Source organism: Cryptomeria japonica, chromosome 5 (genome assembly GCF_030272615.1).
Source record: "Cryptomeria japonica chromosome 5, Sugi_1.0, whole genome shotgun sequence".
Classification (NCBI taxonomy): domain Eukaryota; kingdom Viridiplantae; phylum Streptophyta; class Pinopsida; order Cupressales; family Cupressaceae; genus Cryptomeria; species Cryptomeria japonica.
Window position 1 is genome coordinate 125,858,890 of NC_081409.1, and position 15,375 is coordinate 125,874,264.

A 15,375-nucleotide genomic window follows, 5' to 3' on the forward strand; every position below is an offset into this window, starting at 1 on the left:
CCAACTTGCCTTTTTTTTTAATGCCAATGTTGATCCTAATCTCCTTTATTAGGATTTTTCCACGTTCGATGTACACTAAGAATTAAATGCAATTTATACTTTTGTCAGATAGCCTTTTTGTGTGTGGTTATATGTGAGAATATAGCACAAGTTTTGTATTTCTGTAGCAACGGGAGGATAACAGTTAAAGAATAGGGTTGCTACAGGATAACACTCAAAGAACAGGATAGTGCATGAGAACAGAAAGAACAGCAGCTCTTAATTTTGTATGTTTTATATTTATATGAATATATAAAAGAATTTTTATTTTTATTTTTATCTTTGATTATTTTCATATATTTGGCTTATAATTGATTTATAGATAAGGTTTTATGTTAAAAATAAAATATATTTGTTATATAAAAATTGCATAACATATTTTGAATATAATATTTTTTTTATTAAAGTAAGTGGGGAAGGGTTCCAACCCATTACAAATCAGAAACAACAATTAACAAAAGATTTGGAGAACAAGCTAACAAATCTTCAAATCAAAATAGGGAAACAGAGCAACCAGCTAAGAAACAGCAAAAGATCAGATTACAACCACAATTAAACAAGAGATTGCTACAAAGTAATCTGTAGAAAGCAATCTGATCAACATATTGAAACAATAAGATTGAATATCTGAACAATTTGTTAAATTCTCCTAAAAAATTATATTTGCAAAAATATTTTAATTAATTTAATAATTTTATTTATTAATTTAATTTTTCTTTGTGTAGAGCAGATATTGAATAGTCACAAAATTTTGAAAAATTGTAACTATGATGAATGAGTGTGAAATGGAGTAGTTCTAAAATATGCTTCAGTTGCCAATATTCATGATTACAACAATGATTTTTTTTTGAACCACCTAAGTTTTCAACAGCATTTTGTGCTATGTATCAGATGGATTTTTTTTGTAGGAATTTAACTAATGTATCTGACATGTTGCAGGTTATGTGTAAGCTTTGATTTTAATTAAAAAATGCAGATCTTTTTGAGAACCCTTAGCTTCAAAACCATTACTCTGGAAGTTGAGATGTCAGACAGCATTGAGAATGTGAAAGCCCAGATCCAAGATAAAGAAGGTATTCCCCCAAGTGAGCTGAGGCTTGTGTTTGCTGGAAGGCAGCTGGAGGATGGACGAACCCTTGCGCATTACAACATCCAAAAGGAATCCACAATTCTTCAGGTTCTCCATCTCGGGAGAGGAAAACCAATCTTTCTTAAAAACTTGGAAGTTGAAAGCTCAGACACAATTTACAATGTGAAAGCGAAGATTCAGGAGAAGAATGGAATTTCCCCTGACAAGCAGAAGCTCTTTTTTGGTGAAAAGGAGCTTGAAAATGGTAAAACCTTAGCAGATTATAACATTCAGAATGATTTCACCGTCCATCTTGTGCACCATATTCTAACTGATTGACAGAATGCCTAATGATTCACATTTGTGGTTGTCATTTTCTCTAGTCTGTATAAATTTCACTTTTTTTTTGAAATGTTGGGGTTAATCTTCATACAAAATAGCATTGTAAAAAATCTTTCAGATTTGCAAATCATACTATTTTTTTGTCTAATTTTTTGTAGTTTTATGACAATGGGGATGCAAATCATAAAGATTTAGCTACTAAAAATTTCACAAAAATCAGTTACAGTATTAAATATTTTAATCTTTAATTAATTTTTGTCATCATATAAATGTAATAACCTTTCAATATTGGATTGTCTTTTCGACTTCTAATGAGGACATAAATGCAGTGGTTGTTTTGCTTCTTTGAAAGCTTATAAACAAGCCCAATTCGAATCCAATTGGAGGAAGTTAGAGAGTTATAGAGTTACAAAGCTACAGGCATACAACTCTTAGGATGAGTTTGCAAAGCTATGACATGCATCTCGTCTGTCGAGTTAGCCAATTTGTATCAGCTCTCATGAAGTCCATAAGCATACGCTCCTTCACAAGATTGCTTAACTTGTACGGGCTCGGGCATACAACTCTTTTTCATAGAGTTTGCCCAAATTGAATAGATTCCGGGCATACAACTCTCTTTTACAGAGTTTGCCCAAATTGGATGGATTTCGGGCATACAACTCTCTTTCACAGAGTTTGCCCAAATTGGATAGGTTCAAAGGCATACTCCTTCACAGAGTCTGCCAAAAAATTGTATGGTTCTTACATATTTTCAATGAAATGAAATTTTTATATGATTTATTGTGTTTACAATACCACCAATTCTGCTTTGGGTATTGTCCTCTGAATTGACAAAATAATTTAGATCAGGTGTCTTCGTTAGATACATTAATGTTATGATAATACATAGTGTAAATAAGGTTTATAAATGAAATCTGTACTTTTGTTTTTTTAAAGTTCTTGAATCCATTTTCTAATTTCTTTAGTTTTCCAAATTTTATTAAATTGATCTTATAATTTTTTATTGGCTCATGGCTTTTAGGTTAGAAAGTTTTTTATTACAAAGTAAAAGGAAAAAAAATTCGTGACCAATCACATCTTTGAAGGTAGTATGCATGTTCATGTTTTCTAAAGTTTTGAGTTTTTTTTATTGGAAGAACACATGACATGCTATGTGTCTTGGCCACACCCTTCAATGTTTTGCATTTAGGCAAGGAGACTATCTCTGTTGTTGCAGCTATAGAAGCAGCAAAACAACAAGTAGCCCATGCTACAGCCAACGGGCTTACACATTATAGAATTACAAGTACACGTAAACTAAAAAGCAGCAGATATACACTTACAGAATATGAAAAACAAAAAATTGAGCTCTATCTCAATGTATGTTGTTTGTCTTAGAGAATGCCTTTTTGCAAGCATAAGCTGTCCTGACTCATCCATGGGGAAATAGATCATATATATCCTTGTGCAGCCTTCACAATCCACGAAAGCAATGAAGTTTACCCTCTTGGCAACTGGCAAGGCAAATGACCTGTTTTGAACAGAGATGCAAACACATATGTCATCATATTTTTTTGTTGTTCACTAAGTGTTTGAGTTGCAAAAGAATTACTGCACAGATAACAACTTGAAGGATATAATGAGAGATCTGTTGCTACCATAAATTTTGCTGAGTAAGTTTACAATTCTTTTCTATGAATTATCTGGAAAAAAAGTGCACATTCTCATTTTTGAAATCTCATTATTTTCTAGAACTGCTAAGATATAGTTGATGAAAAAAAAGAAAAGTGAAATGATGTGCATTATCATTGAGTTTTTTTTTTTAAAGTTCATGAGGGATTTTAGTTTATAAAGACTTAATTACTCTAGTTCATGCAATCCAATGAAAACCCCTATAAATTGAGAGGAGAAGAGGAGACTACACTTTTAGTGCATTTTCTTTTTCTGTTTGTGCATATGCCATGTCTATCTTAGGTCATTAGTAAGTTTCTTTTCAAATTCTTGTAATATTTTCTTTATTTTTTTAAAGTTTTGAAATATATTTGTTCCATGTATGTATCAATAAACAAATACATTTCACACTTCAAATTGAATTGTTAGATATGTGGGGTATTCTAGTTGTCTTTGTCTTGAATCATATCTAGAAGAAAATTTGAGTTTCCATTAGCTCATGGAATTTGGCTATTTCATATTGAAATGGAGAGATACGGGGATAATTTTCCATGTATTTTTCTTTTGAATTCATGCTTTTTGTGTTTAAGATTTGCACAGCAGACATTCTTATTGAAACATAAACACATACTCCTCAATAAATATTCTTCTATTAAATTTGATCAATACATCTTACAAAAATGCTTTGAATGCTACAACATTCATCATCTTCTTATTTGATCAACTAAGTTCCTAGTGCTCAACCTTTTACAATTGCCTCTTTGAATAGAGATATTAAGATAATTCTGAAAAATAAATGAATTTCTCTAGATCATAGGTCAACTTGGCAAATACAAACAAATATTTAATATTTTTCTCCTTATCTTTGTTCTAGAATTTTTCTATCAAGTAGAATCCCTTTAGAATCATATAATTTAATTTTGTCTCATTTGTTTAACATTTCCAATTGAATGTGAGAAATTACATTCCAACACTCCCCCTTAATTTTGACCATGTATGTTTGGCATTCTGGAATTCCTATGCTAATGGTTGTTCTTATTTTATCTATTTCTAATGTCCATAACCATGTTTTCAAAATTTCTTTCACCTTATCTTTGAAACAATTTGTGAGATCTTTAGATCTTTTCTCGATCATCATGTCTTTCTTTTGGCTTCCTCCAATTATTGTGTGGTAGTCTTTCAAACCTTCAAAATTTTAATCTAAAACTTCTTGTCAAGTCACTATCTATAGATGTCTTGCTAGACAATGTTTTCCTTCCACCCAAAACATATGTTATTTTTGAACATTCGTACCTTCCATGACTGCTATCATTTTTCACATATGAACTTTTATAGTTGAACATTTCTTTTATCATATTTGTAAATGTTTACCAACTTGGTCCATAGCTCTATCCACAATCCATTTTCACGACAACCTGTCATAGATTGATTCTTTGACTCTTTATTCCAATATTTTTTTTCAAAATGATTACTCAATCCACATAGGGTACAAGGATATAGATCCTAACACTTGTCCTTTGTATGGCATTTCCTATTATAATGAGAACACTATATACTCTAGATTCTTTGAACTGATTTACTTGAAAAATTAACATTTGTATTTATCTTTCCTTTACCTGCAAAATACTCAACGCCTTCATACTTTGACTGTACTATTGGCTCAATAGACTTTTTCATTCCTTATTCACGCCTTCCTAATTCTTGACCTTTATAACTCATTCATTCTATGATTTTCAAACCAACATTGTCATCAGAGCAACTAGCAACATTTCCAGAATCAAATACATTATCATCAAATCTAAAAAGAGTTTCAAACCCATTAACATGTTTATCTCCATCACAAACAACTTCAGAAAATTCACACTTACCAAATGATGAACAAAAATATATTCTACTACATGAAGCATCACGAACCAATGGTTTTGACTTTAGATATTCATTCCCTTCATTCAATTTAGATATTGTCTTCTTGTATAAACTATTCTCCTCTTCTAATCTTTTTAGTTTTCACTCTTTGCTCTAATTCCTCATACCTTTTCTTAATCTTATCAAATAACTTTATTTTTTCTGCTACTTTACATTTTTATCTTTGACTTTGTTCAATTCTTTTCAAATATCATAATTTTCATCTAAAAGTTTACATTTTTTTGCTTCCCTCTGTTTTATAATTGCTATCATTTCTTATTTGGATTTCTTCACTTCAATTAATTCCCTTTTCAAAAGATTCATCTAACAAATTAAATTAAATTTTCTTTCTTCACTTTTTCACTTACCATCCTCATCAAAACAAATGATTAAACTCACCTTATTCACTTGATTATGATTCCATCATTTAGCAGCTTCATATGCATCCTCTTCCTTGATATCCTTTCATTGTGATAGCCAATCCTCTAATAGCTACTGTTGTATCCATTATCTTCCTTGCCCTCAAATTTGGAAGTCTCTTTCAGAGAATAAATAAATAAATAAATAAAAAACAAACAAACAAACAAACAAACAACTCCAGCAAATTCTTCAAACAAATTATGCAATCTTATCCAAACTCGATAGTTTGTAATATGCAATCTTATCCAAACTTGATAGTCTGCTTACAAAACATTTCTGCCCCCTAAGGATTTCCACAGAACTGATAATGACTTTTGAAAATTAAATTCAACAATTAGGATAATCTTATACACCTTCCTTTTCTCTTGCTCTTTTCCCCATGCCTGCTTTCATTTGACAATTTTAATAAATAAAATAAAATCATATGGTGGTTCTTGTTATTTTGTATGTCATGGAGAGAGGTTGTGTTCTTGACTGGAAAAGGATTATTTGTCAATCCAATTCACAAGTAGTGGTGACTCTGCTGAATGAACAACGATTTGATAATGTTAATTGGCACTCAGTCCTGTCATTGGATAGGTTTTAAGGCTGTGTGGTTCTTTGAAATCTGTTACTTTTACTCACATTCCTAGAGAGCAAAATGGAGTAACAAACTTCTAGAGAGCAAAATGGAGTAACAAACTATCTAGCCAAATAGACTTCTGATGGAAGGGAAGAGTGGAACATTGTGGATAAGGGATAATTATCTTCAGAATTGTCTAGAGCAGTTAGTTGATACAAATAGAATTGTCTAATGTTCTTTTTTTTGTTGGTCTTGTGACACTTCTTACTCTGTAATTCTCTTCATGTTAAATAAATTTTTGCCCCTCTTTTAAAAAACAAAATTGAAATTCAATCTTCCTTCAACTTTTCTTTGTTAGGTGGCAGCTTCATCTGATATCTGCATACAGCAGGCACCGTTGTCTCCCTTCACACCAACGAAATCTCTATGTGACTTGATCTTTTCTCAGTTACACCTAACAGTTACACCAACGATTTCAATTTTTATTTAGCGACTTTTGACAGATCTGTAATATTTGCACTTCCCTCCACTTATTCCAGCGATCTTAATCCTTTCAACTTCATTCTACCGCTTACAATTCTGGCGGTTCCTTTATTATTTTAAATCAACGATTTCCTCTTTCAGTGGCCTGATTCTTTGTGACTTTCAAACCCTTGATCTGTGAACAACTTTATTTATTTGCAGCGATCTCATTACTTCTTCTAAAGCGACGATCTCCCCATTCAAGCGGCAGCAAAACAATGTCTTTCTTCATTTTTGACAGCGATCTCTTTTAGCAGCGACTTCACCTTTGACTGGCGACTTCCAAACTTGCAAGATAGTAATTCCTTCAAGCAGCGATTTCAATCCGAAACCCTCATGCAACAAACAAGCTAGTGAGTGATATTCAAATTTCTCATGCCTCTTTTGTTTTTAATCGGCGCTTTTCCTCACATAGCGACTTTTATCCATCAGCGGCTTCAGCAAACCCTTAATCATGTGAACTTCAGACTCCCTGTGTTGCTTCATGATGTCCATGGCTTCTCTCCTCTCTGCCACGCTTTCTTCTTGAGTTATCTCTTAGACAGTGGCCTACAACCTAAGTCACTTCAACGGCCATGAAATTCGGATAAAATTCGATAAGATAAAAATTTGAAAAAAAAATCTGAAAAATTCGTTTTATATAATTTTGTTTATTTTTTAAATATATATATACTTCTAATAAATTCAACTAGCTGATGAAGCAGTTGCAGAGTGCGACCAGCAGTTGTAGAGAATATCTGCCAGTGCGACCCAGCAGTTGCAGAGAATATCCGCGATTGGGGACCCAGCAGTTGCAGATACAGATAATACTCGGGACCTGGCAGTTGCAGTCTATAGCAGCGCTTTATAGATAAAATCCGCCGAAAATCTTTTAAAAAAATCCTAAATGCTTTTCAGAAACTTAGAAAAATGCTTTTTAAATTTTAACTTTAATAAAAAAAATTGACATCATGGCCATACAAATTTATGACTGAATTATCTTTTTCCTGCTCTAGCTCAGATTTCTGCACTCTTCAATAAATTTGCCCTAGCTCTCATTAGTTTATCTCCATCACAAACAACCCAAAAAATTCACACTTACCAAATGAACAAAAATCTTTTTATTACATTAAGCATCACAAACCAATGGTTTTGATCAACATATTCATTCCCTTCATTCAATTTTGATATTGTCTTCTTGTCTAATTTCTTTAGCTTTCACTACTTGTTTCAATTTTCCATGCCTTAATCTTATCAAATAACTTCATATTTTCAGCTAACTCTACATTTTTCTTTTGACTTAATAGTTTTTATCTATAAGTTTGCACTTTTTTGCTTGCCTCTGCTATCATTTTTTATTTGGATTTCTAAATAGAAAACATAACAACAGAATAGAGGAGGAGAAATATAATAGATAAAAGAGAAGAGCACATGATAATTCTTATTGATCAAATAATGTTCACTTATACAGCATTGAGGACAAACAACTTCTCTACAAATTTGCAAAAAAAACTAACAATTAACTGTGAACATTGAGAGTGAAGTTTGAAAACAAATTGAATAGGGGAAGAGCACCAGTAGTTGAGCATGTACCAATTCTTGTGGGGGTTGTTGATACCTTTTGTTCCAAAAATTGAACAAATAAAACTTATTGTTTGAAACAAAAAATATCAATTTTTTTTAGGAAATGTACCAATAGTTGTTAATAAATGTACTAATATTGTAAAAAGTAACCAATCAGGGGATGCCATATCAGCTGCACAACTATTGGTGTCTCTTTTGCATGCCTATTGGTCTCACTTTTTTTTTGGGCTGTTTTGGACACCTTGGTAAAAAGCATGCTGGTGTGGCATCATATTTGATGATGTGGCCCTGAAAGCTTAGTTATAAGCAGGGGACTTGCCAAGTAAGCTGCAAAAAAAAAATCGAAATGAATTTCCAAGTAGGATTTTGAGAAGCGTGAAGTTAGGGTGCACAACTACTAGATCCTTTCCCCTATTGCTGCCACTTTTTTTTTGGGCTGTTTTGGACACCTTGGTAAAAAGCATGCTGATGTGGCATCATATTTGATGATGTGGCCCTGAAAGCTTAGTTATAAGCAGGGGACTTGCCAAGTAAGCTGCTGAAAAAAAATCGAAATGAATTTCCAAGTAGGATTTTGAGAAGCGTGAAGTTAGGGTGCACAACTACTAGATCCTTTCCCCTATTGCTGCCAGCAAACTGGGAGATTAAAGACATGACATATGATATGCCACATCCGCATCAGCTGTTATTATTTATTCTAACATTTCTTCACTTCTATTTATTCTTTTTTCAAAAGATCCATCTCACAAATTAAATTTTTATTTTTTTTATCTTCACCTTTTTATTTATCTTTTCCCATTGACTGCTCTATCTTTATTCTTCCTTGTCCTCAAATTTGGAGGTCTCTTTCAGTTAAAAAAAGACTAGCAAATTCTTCAAACAAATTATGCAATCTTATCCAAACTTGATAATCTGCTTAACAAAACTTTTGTCTCCCCTTATGGATTCCCAAGAACTAATAATGACTTCTGAAACTTAAATTCAACATCTAGGACTAATCTTATAATGCATTCTTTGCACACCTTCCTTTCCTCTTGCTTCTTTTTCCATGCCTAACTTCATTTGACAACTTTAACAAATAAAATAGAATCACGTAGAGGTTCTTGTCATTTTGTATGTTATGGAAAGAGGTAGTGTTCTTGATTAGAAAAGGGTTATTTGTGAATCTGATTCACAAGTGGTGGTGACTCTTATGAATGTGCAGCAGTTTGATGATGTTAATTGGCACTTAGCCCTAGTTATTAGACAGATTTTAAAGTTGTGTAGTTCTTTGAAATCTGTTACTTTCATTCACATTCATAGGGGAGCAAAATGGAGTAGCGAACTGCCTGGCGAAATGGACTCTTGATTAAAGAGAAGGGTGAAATATTGTGGGTAAGGGACAGTTATCTTCAAAATTTTAAAGGGAATGATGAAATACTATAGATAGGGGACAATTATCTTCAAAATTGTTTTACATGTTGAACCAGTTTATTAATGCAAATAGAGTTGTCTAATGTTCGTGTTTTTTGTTGGACTTCTGACCCTTTTTTCTCTGTAATTCTCTTTATGTTAAAGAAAATTTTGCCCCTCTTTTAAGAAACCAATTTAATGGTCAATCTTCAACTTTCCTTTGTTAAGTGACAGCTTCGGATATCTCTTTATAGAGGCACCTTTATCTCCTTTCACACCAGTGATCTCTCTATGTGACTTGTTCTTTAACAGTGACACCTAACATTCACACCAACGATTTCAACTTTTATTTAGCGGCTTTTGACAGATCTATAACATATGCACTCCCCTCCGCATTCTTAATACTCCAGCGATCTTAATCCTTTCAACTTCATTCTACCGCTTACAATACTGGTGGCCCCTTTATTATTTTAAATCAACGATTCCCTGTTTCAGTGGCCTGATCCTTTCACGGTGACTTTCAAACCCTTGATCTGTGAACAACTTTATTTATTTGCAGCGATCTCATTACTTCTTTCAAAGCCATGATCTCGTCATTCAAGCCGCAACAAAACAATGGCTATCTATATTTTTGACAGTGATCTCTTGGCCCTTTTTTCTGCGATCTTATCTTTTTTCTGCACCAGCTCAGATTTCTGCACTCTTCAATAAATTTGCCCTAGCTCTCATTATTGCCAGAAAACACGATCTGCTCTGATCCGACTCTATTGGGGTGGATGGAGTGGACGCAATATACTAATTCAAATTTCGTACACAGAAACATCAACGCATATACTTCAACATTACTAGAATTACTAGATCAACCCCTATGTTTAATGCTACATTAATTGAATTGTAGAGCATCTACATTAGGTGACAAAAAAAAAAGGCAGTGTAATAGCTAGTTGTACAGGTTGCCTTCATTAAAAAATTCTCAGATGTATTCATGTCACCATTTGGAGATCCTTCCAAAAAGAGTGGAGTCCCCATAAAAAATAAATGAAAGAACTTTTACCCTTTATAGTTAATTATTAAAATTATTTCATTTTATTGAAATGTTGCAATGCATCAAATAGTACGGAATTTTTTTATTAATGATGATATTACTGTCCCATCCTTCATGCTGTACTGTACATTAACATGTATTTTATTTGTACTATAATATAATATTTTTTTGTTTTATAATATTTAATAAGAACCTAGCTTAGTAAAAAGCAATCCTAATGGGTTGTATAACATCTAAGTCAAAAAAATTTCAAGTTTTCTGGGTTATTGGGTCTTCTTTTATTATATGGTATCTTTGGTTAGAGCGGAATTGTAGGATTTTTTAGGATGTCAAATTGACTCTACAACAATTATGAAGGAAAATTGTCAATATTCTTCAAGAGACAATATTGACTCACTATGATCTTTATGGTGAATTGTAAGATTTTTTAGGATGTCAAATTGACTCTATAGCAATTATGAAGGAAAATTGTCAATATTCTTCAAGAGAGTGGTATGGCCTATAAGCAACTTACGCAAAACAAAGGTCGACAATTTAAAAGGAAGATTGATTAGGTAGGTCATTGGCTTCCTCCTCCTCAAAGAGTTTTCAAGATAAGTATAGGTGGTATTGACATAGATAGTTTTGTAGATGTTCAATTTTTCTTTTCTACTGATAAAGGGTTTCATACTAATAACTTCATGGAGGCTTTAACTATCTTGTATGCAATGGAGAAAGGTTGTTCTCTTGGATGGCAAAGCATTATTTGTGAATCTAATTCACAAGTGGTGGTGCATATGCCAAATGAGGAGCATTTAAATGAGGCTAATTAACATTTAGCTATGGGGTGAATTCACAAAGCTGGTTCCCACTTTTGCCAACAAAGGAATTTAGCGAAAGTGGGAACTTCGAATTTCTCGGTGTTCGAGCGAAATAGCAATGTTCGCTCAGACTACTCTTGGGAGTCCGAGTGAACCCCACTGCGGACTTGGGTTCGCTCGAACCACGGGTGACTTTTGGGTTCAAGCGAACCCACTTTAATATTAGTATTTTAATGGGTTCGAACGAACCCCCCATCCGCTCAAACCCTTTTTCAGTTAGGGTTTTTAAAAAAAATTATAAATAGCGAAAATGACAGTTAAAGGGTCATTATCAAATTTGTATTTTTCTATCTGGTGGGGGTTGGATCGAACCAGTCGTCAGCATCACGTCACCGAGCTTTGTCTGCAGCAGCTAGCGTATTTCCTATTTCAGTTTTCGACCTTTATTATATCAGGTGCACAAAATAACCCTTTGTTTGGTTTAATAATGTTTTTTTATTATTAAATTTGTAAATAATTTGTTTGTTAATTTATTTTTTTAATTAAATAATTGTATATAGTTATTGTTTTTCAACATTTTAGAAAAATGTTTGATAATTTATTGTTTTTCATTATTTTAGAAAAATGTTTGATAATTTAATGTTTTGACTGAAATGTGTCAATTTGTTTTTAAAATTGCATAATTGTATAGATGTATATTTTTTTCAACATTTTAAAAAATTGTTATGAAAAACATAGAAAACTAAGGTAGTAAATCAGAACTTAGAAAAACATTAGCAAAAAAAGAAAATTAGAAAAATGTTGCAAACGTAAATATAATAAATTAAACGTTAGAAAAATTAATAAATTTTAATTTAAATAAACATTAGAAAATTTAGATAACAAATTTAAACAAATTAGACAAAATAAATTTCTTCTACAATGTGACCCATTTTCACATCCTATTACACGGACAACATGACCCCTTAAGACCACATATGCCCTGATGACACTATACGTTCCCTTAGGAAGTGATAGAGGATCACATATAACATACTAGTGTACATGTATGACATTCCCTTTAGGATCACATCTAGTGTCCTAAGGGGTCATACATGGTCCTAAGGGGTCACACATGTGTTATAACACATGTGTAACCCCTTAGAACCTCATATGATCCCTTATAAAATTGTAGTGTGAATGACATACCCCTTAGTCCATCAAATAGTGTCTTAACACATGCGTGACCCATTAGAACCGCATATGACCCTTTATAAAATCCTAGTGTGAATGACATACCCCTTAGTCCATCACATAGTGTCTTAAGGGGTCGTATGTGGTCCTAAGGGGTCATGCATGCATTAACACATGTGTGACCCCTTAGTAGGTCACATAGGACCCCTTATAACATCCTACTGTACATATGACATTCCCCTTAGGATCACATAGTGTCCTAAGGGGTCATATGTGGTCCTGAGGGGTCATGCATGTGTTATAACATATGCATGACCCCTTAGAACCGCATATGACCCCTTATAAAATCCTAGTGTGAATGGCATACCCCTTAGTCCATCACATAGTGTCTTAAGGGGTCGTATGTTGTCCTAAAGGGTCACGCATGCATTAACACATGTGTGACCCCTTAGTAGGTCACATATGACCCCTTATAACATCCTACTATACATATGACATTCCCTTTAGGATCATATAGTGTCCTAAGGGGTCATATGTGGTTAGAACCACATATGACCCCTTATAAAATCCTAGTGTGAATGACATACCCCTTAGTTCATCACATAGTGTCTTAAGGGGTCGTATGTGGTCCTAAGGGGTCACGCATGCATTAACACATGTGTGACCCCTTAGTAGGTCACATATGACCCCTTATAACATCCTACTATACATATGACATTCCCCTTAGGATCATATAGTGTCCTAAGGGGTCATATGTGGTTAGAACCACATATGACCCCTTATAAAATCCTAGTGTGAACGACATACCCCTTAGTTCATCACATAGTGTCTTAAGGGGTCGTATGTGGTCCTAAGGGGTCACGCATGCATTAACACATGTGTGACCCCTTAGTAGGTCACATAGGACCCCTTATAACATCCTACTGTACATATGACATTCCCCTTAGGACACAAGGGGTCATATGTGGTCCTGAGGGGTCATGCATGTGTTATAACATATGCATGACCCCTTAGAACCGCATATGACCCCTTATAAAATCCTAGTGTGAACGACATACTCCTTAGTCCATCACATAGTGTCTTAAGGGTTCGTATGTTGTCCTAAGGGGTCACGCATGCATTAACACATGTGTGACCCCTTAGTAGGTCACATATGACCCCTTATAACATCCTACTGTACACATATGACATTCCCCTTAGGATCATATACTGTTCTAAGATTTAAATATGTATGTCAAAGATTTAAATATACACGTGTCAGATCTCTCTATTCTTGAATTTTTTATGTATGTCAAAGATTTAAATATGTACACGTGTTAGATCTCTCTATCTCTCTGAAATATATGTTATCTCTAGATCTGAAATATATGTTCTCTCTCTCTCTCACTGAAATATTTGAAATTTTTACATGTATTTTTTGAAAATGAAAATGATCTCTCTCTCTCATGAAGATTTATATGTATATAATCTCTCTCTCTCTCTCTCTCTCTCTCTCTCTCTCTCTCATGAAAATGATCTCTCTCTTTCTCTACTTACGTATTTATTTTAACTTTATGACATGTACCTAGATAGATGGCATACTAGGATATACCTTCGCAGGCTCCTGATCAGGATCCACCTACGTAGGCTCCACATCAGGAGCCACCACAGCAGGATCCCCCCTTACCTGACATTGCTACTATTTTTCATTACAGTGATTGGGAGTTGCATAGGTTGAGGGCCATATTAGATGACCCTCGTACTGATGGCGTGTACAAGAGTACATGCACGTCCATTTTTGACAGTTTGCAGACATTGAGGGACCGCTTAGTATCTCATACCTCATTCTCACCTGAGGTTATAGAGGATATATATAGACAGTTGAGGAGTGAGGTGAGGGGTCCTCATTCTTTTGCTGATGTGGTGGGGGTGGTCTCGAAGGAGACCATCAAGGAGAGATGCTTCCCACAATATTAGGAGAAGAGTAAGGTGAGGGGATATTAGGTTACCAGATGTATCGACCCACAGGTCGCATCACTGATTTACCCACGATTCGTAGCTGCCCATGGTCGTTATCCTAATAACGACCAGATACCATTATACTTTGCACAATAGGTATTTGTTGAGGTTCATTGTCAGATGAAACCAAACTACCTTGATATTCTAGGATATTATGGACAGGGGAGGGGCAGGATTGCTGATAGAGATGCATATCGTAGGCGTGATAGAGCTTCGCCTAGACATAGGGACCTTGTTGGCCAGAGATTTCCTGCAGTAGTCCCAGCCATGGCACCCACAGCGGATCACATTGTGATCGCTTCTCAGAGAGAAGCAATTGATAGGATTGGACAGATTGCATCAGCAGCAGCCACCATATCTTCTGACAGGGTGGGCAGATACATGATGAGTCGACCACGTTCACGATCATCCACAGATCATGCATCTTCTAGTCATGGGGGGGCTTCAGATTTAGATGATCGGTATATTTCTGCTAGCATCCCCTCCCCAGATGAGGTAGCAGCTATAGTCGAAGGTAGTAGACATGTACAGATGTCACAGTATTTAGCCGAGGACCTACTACATGCTTACGGCAACAACGCATACCCCGAGGCTGTCACAACATTCTCATCAATCTACACAAGCTTCAGGCACTAACCCACCTACAGATCACTCTGTTGCTACAGAGGAGGAGCTACGAGCTGATCAGGTCCATATCACAGATGAGGGCCGGTTGGATTCATTTGAGGAGCTACGAGCTGATCAGGTCCATATCACAGATGAGGGTTTGGACTCATTTGAGGATCAGCTGAGAGATTTGAGCCATACTAGATTTATGGGCATGCTACTACAGTCAGACACTTCATCCACGATGCCCACTCATCTAGTTAGCCCCTTGCACTCTCCAGTGATACGT

The 15,375-nt window shown here is 34.6% G+C and overlaps 1 protein-coding gene across 1 annotated transcript; it reads left to right on the forward strand.

Moving 5' to 3' along the window:
• The first annotated feature begins 970 nt into the window (after positions 1 to 970).
• On the forward strand, positions 971 to 1,479 carry LOC131068395 (ubiquitin). The gene has a single exon (XM_058003578.2). The coding sequence runs from the start codon at positions 1,010 to 1,012 to the stop codon at positions 1,445 to 1,447; it is 438 nt and encodes a 145-aa protein (XP_057859561.2). The 5' UTR covers positions 971 to 1,009; the 3' UTR covers positions 1,448 to 1,479.
• The last annotated feature ends 13,896 nt before the right edge of the window (positions 1,480 to 15,375 follow it).

Bases quoted from the DNA above. Each gene is read 5' to 3' on its own strand.
- LOC131068395 (XM_058003578.2), top strand. From the start codon at position 1,010: ATGCAGATCTTTTTGAGAACCCTTAGCTTCAAAACCATTACTCTGGAA.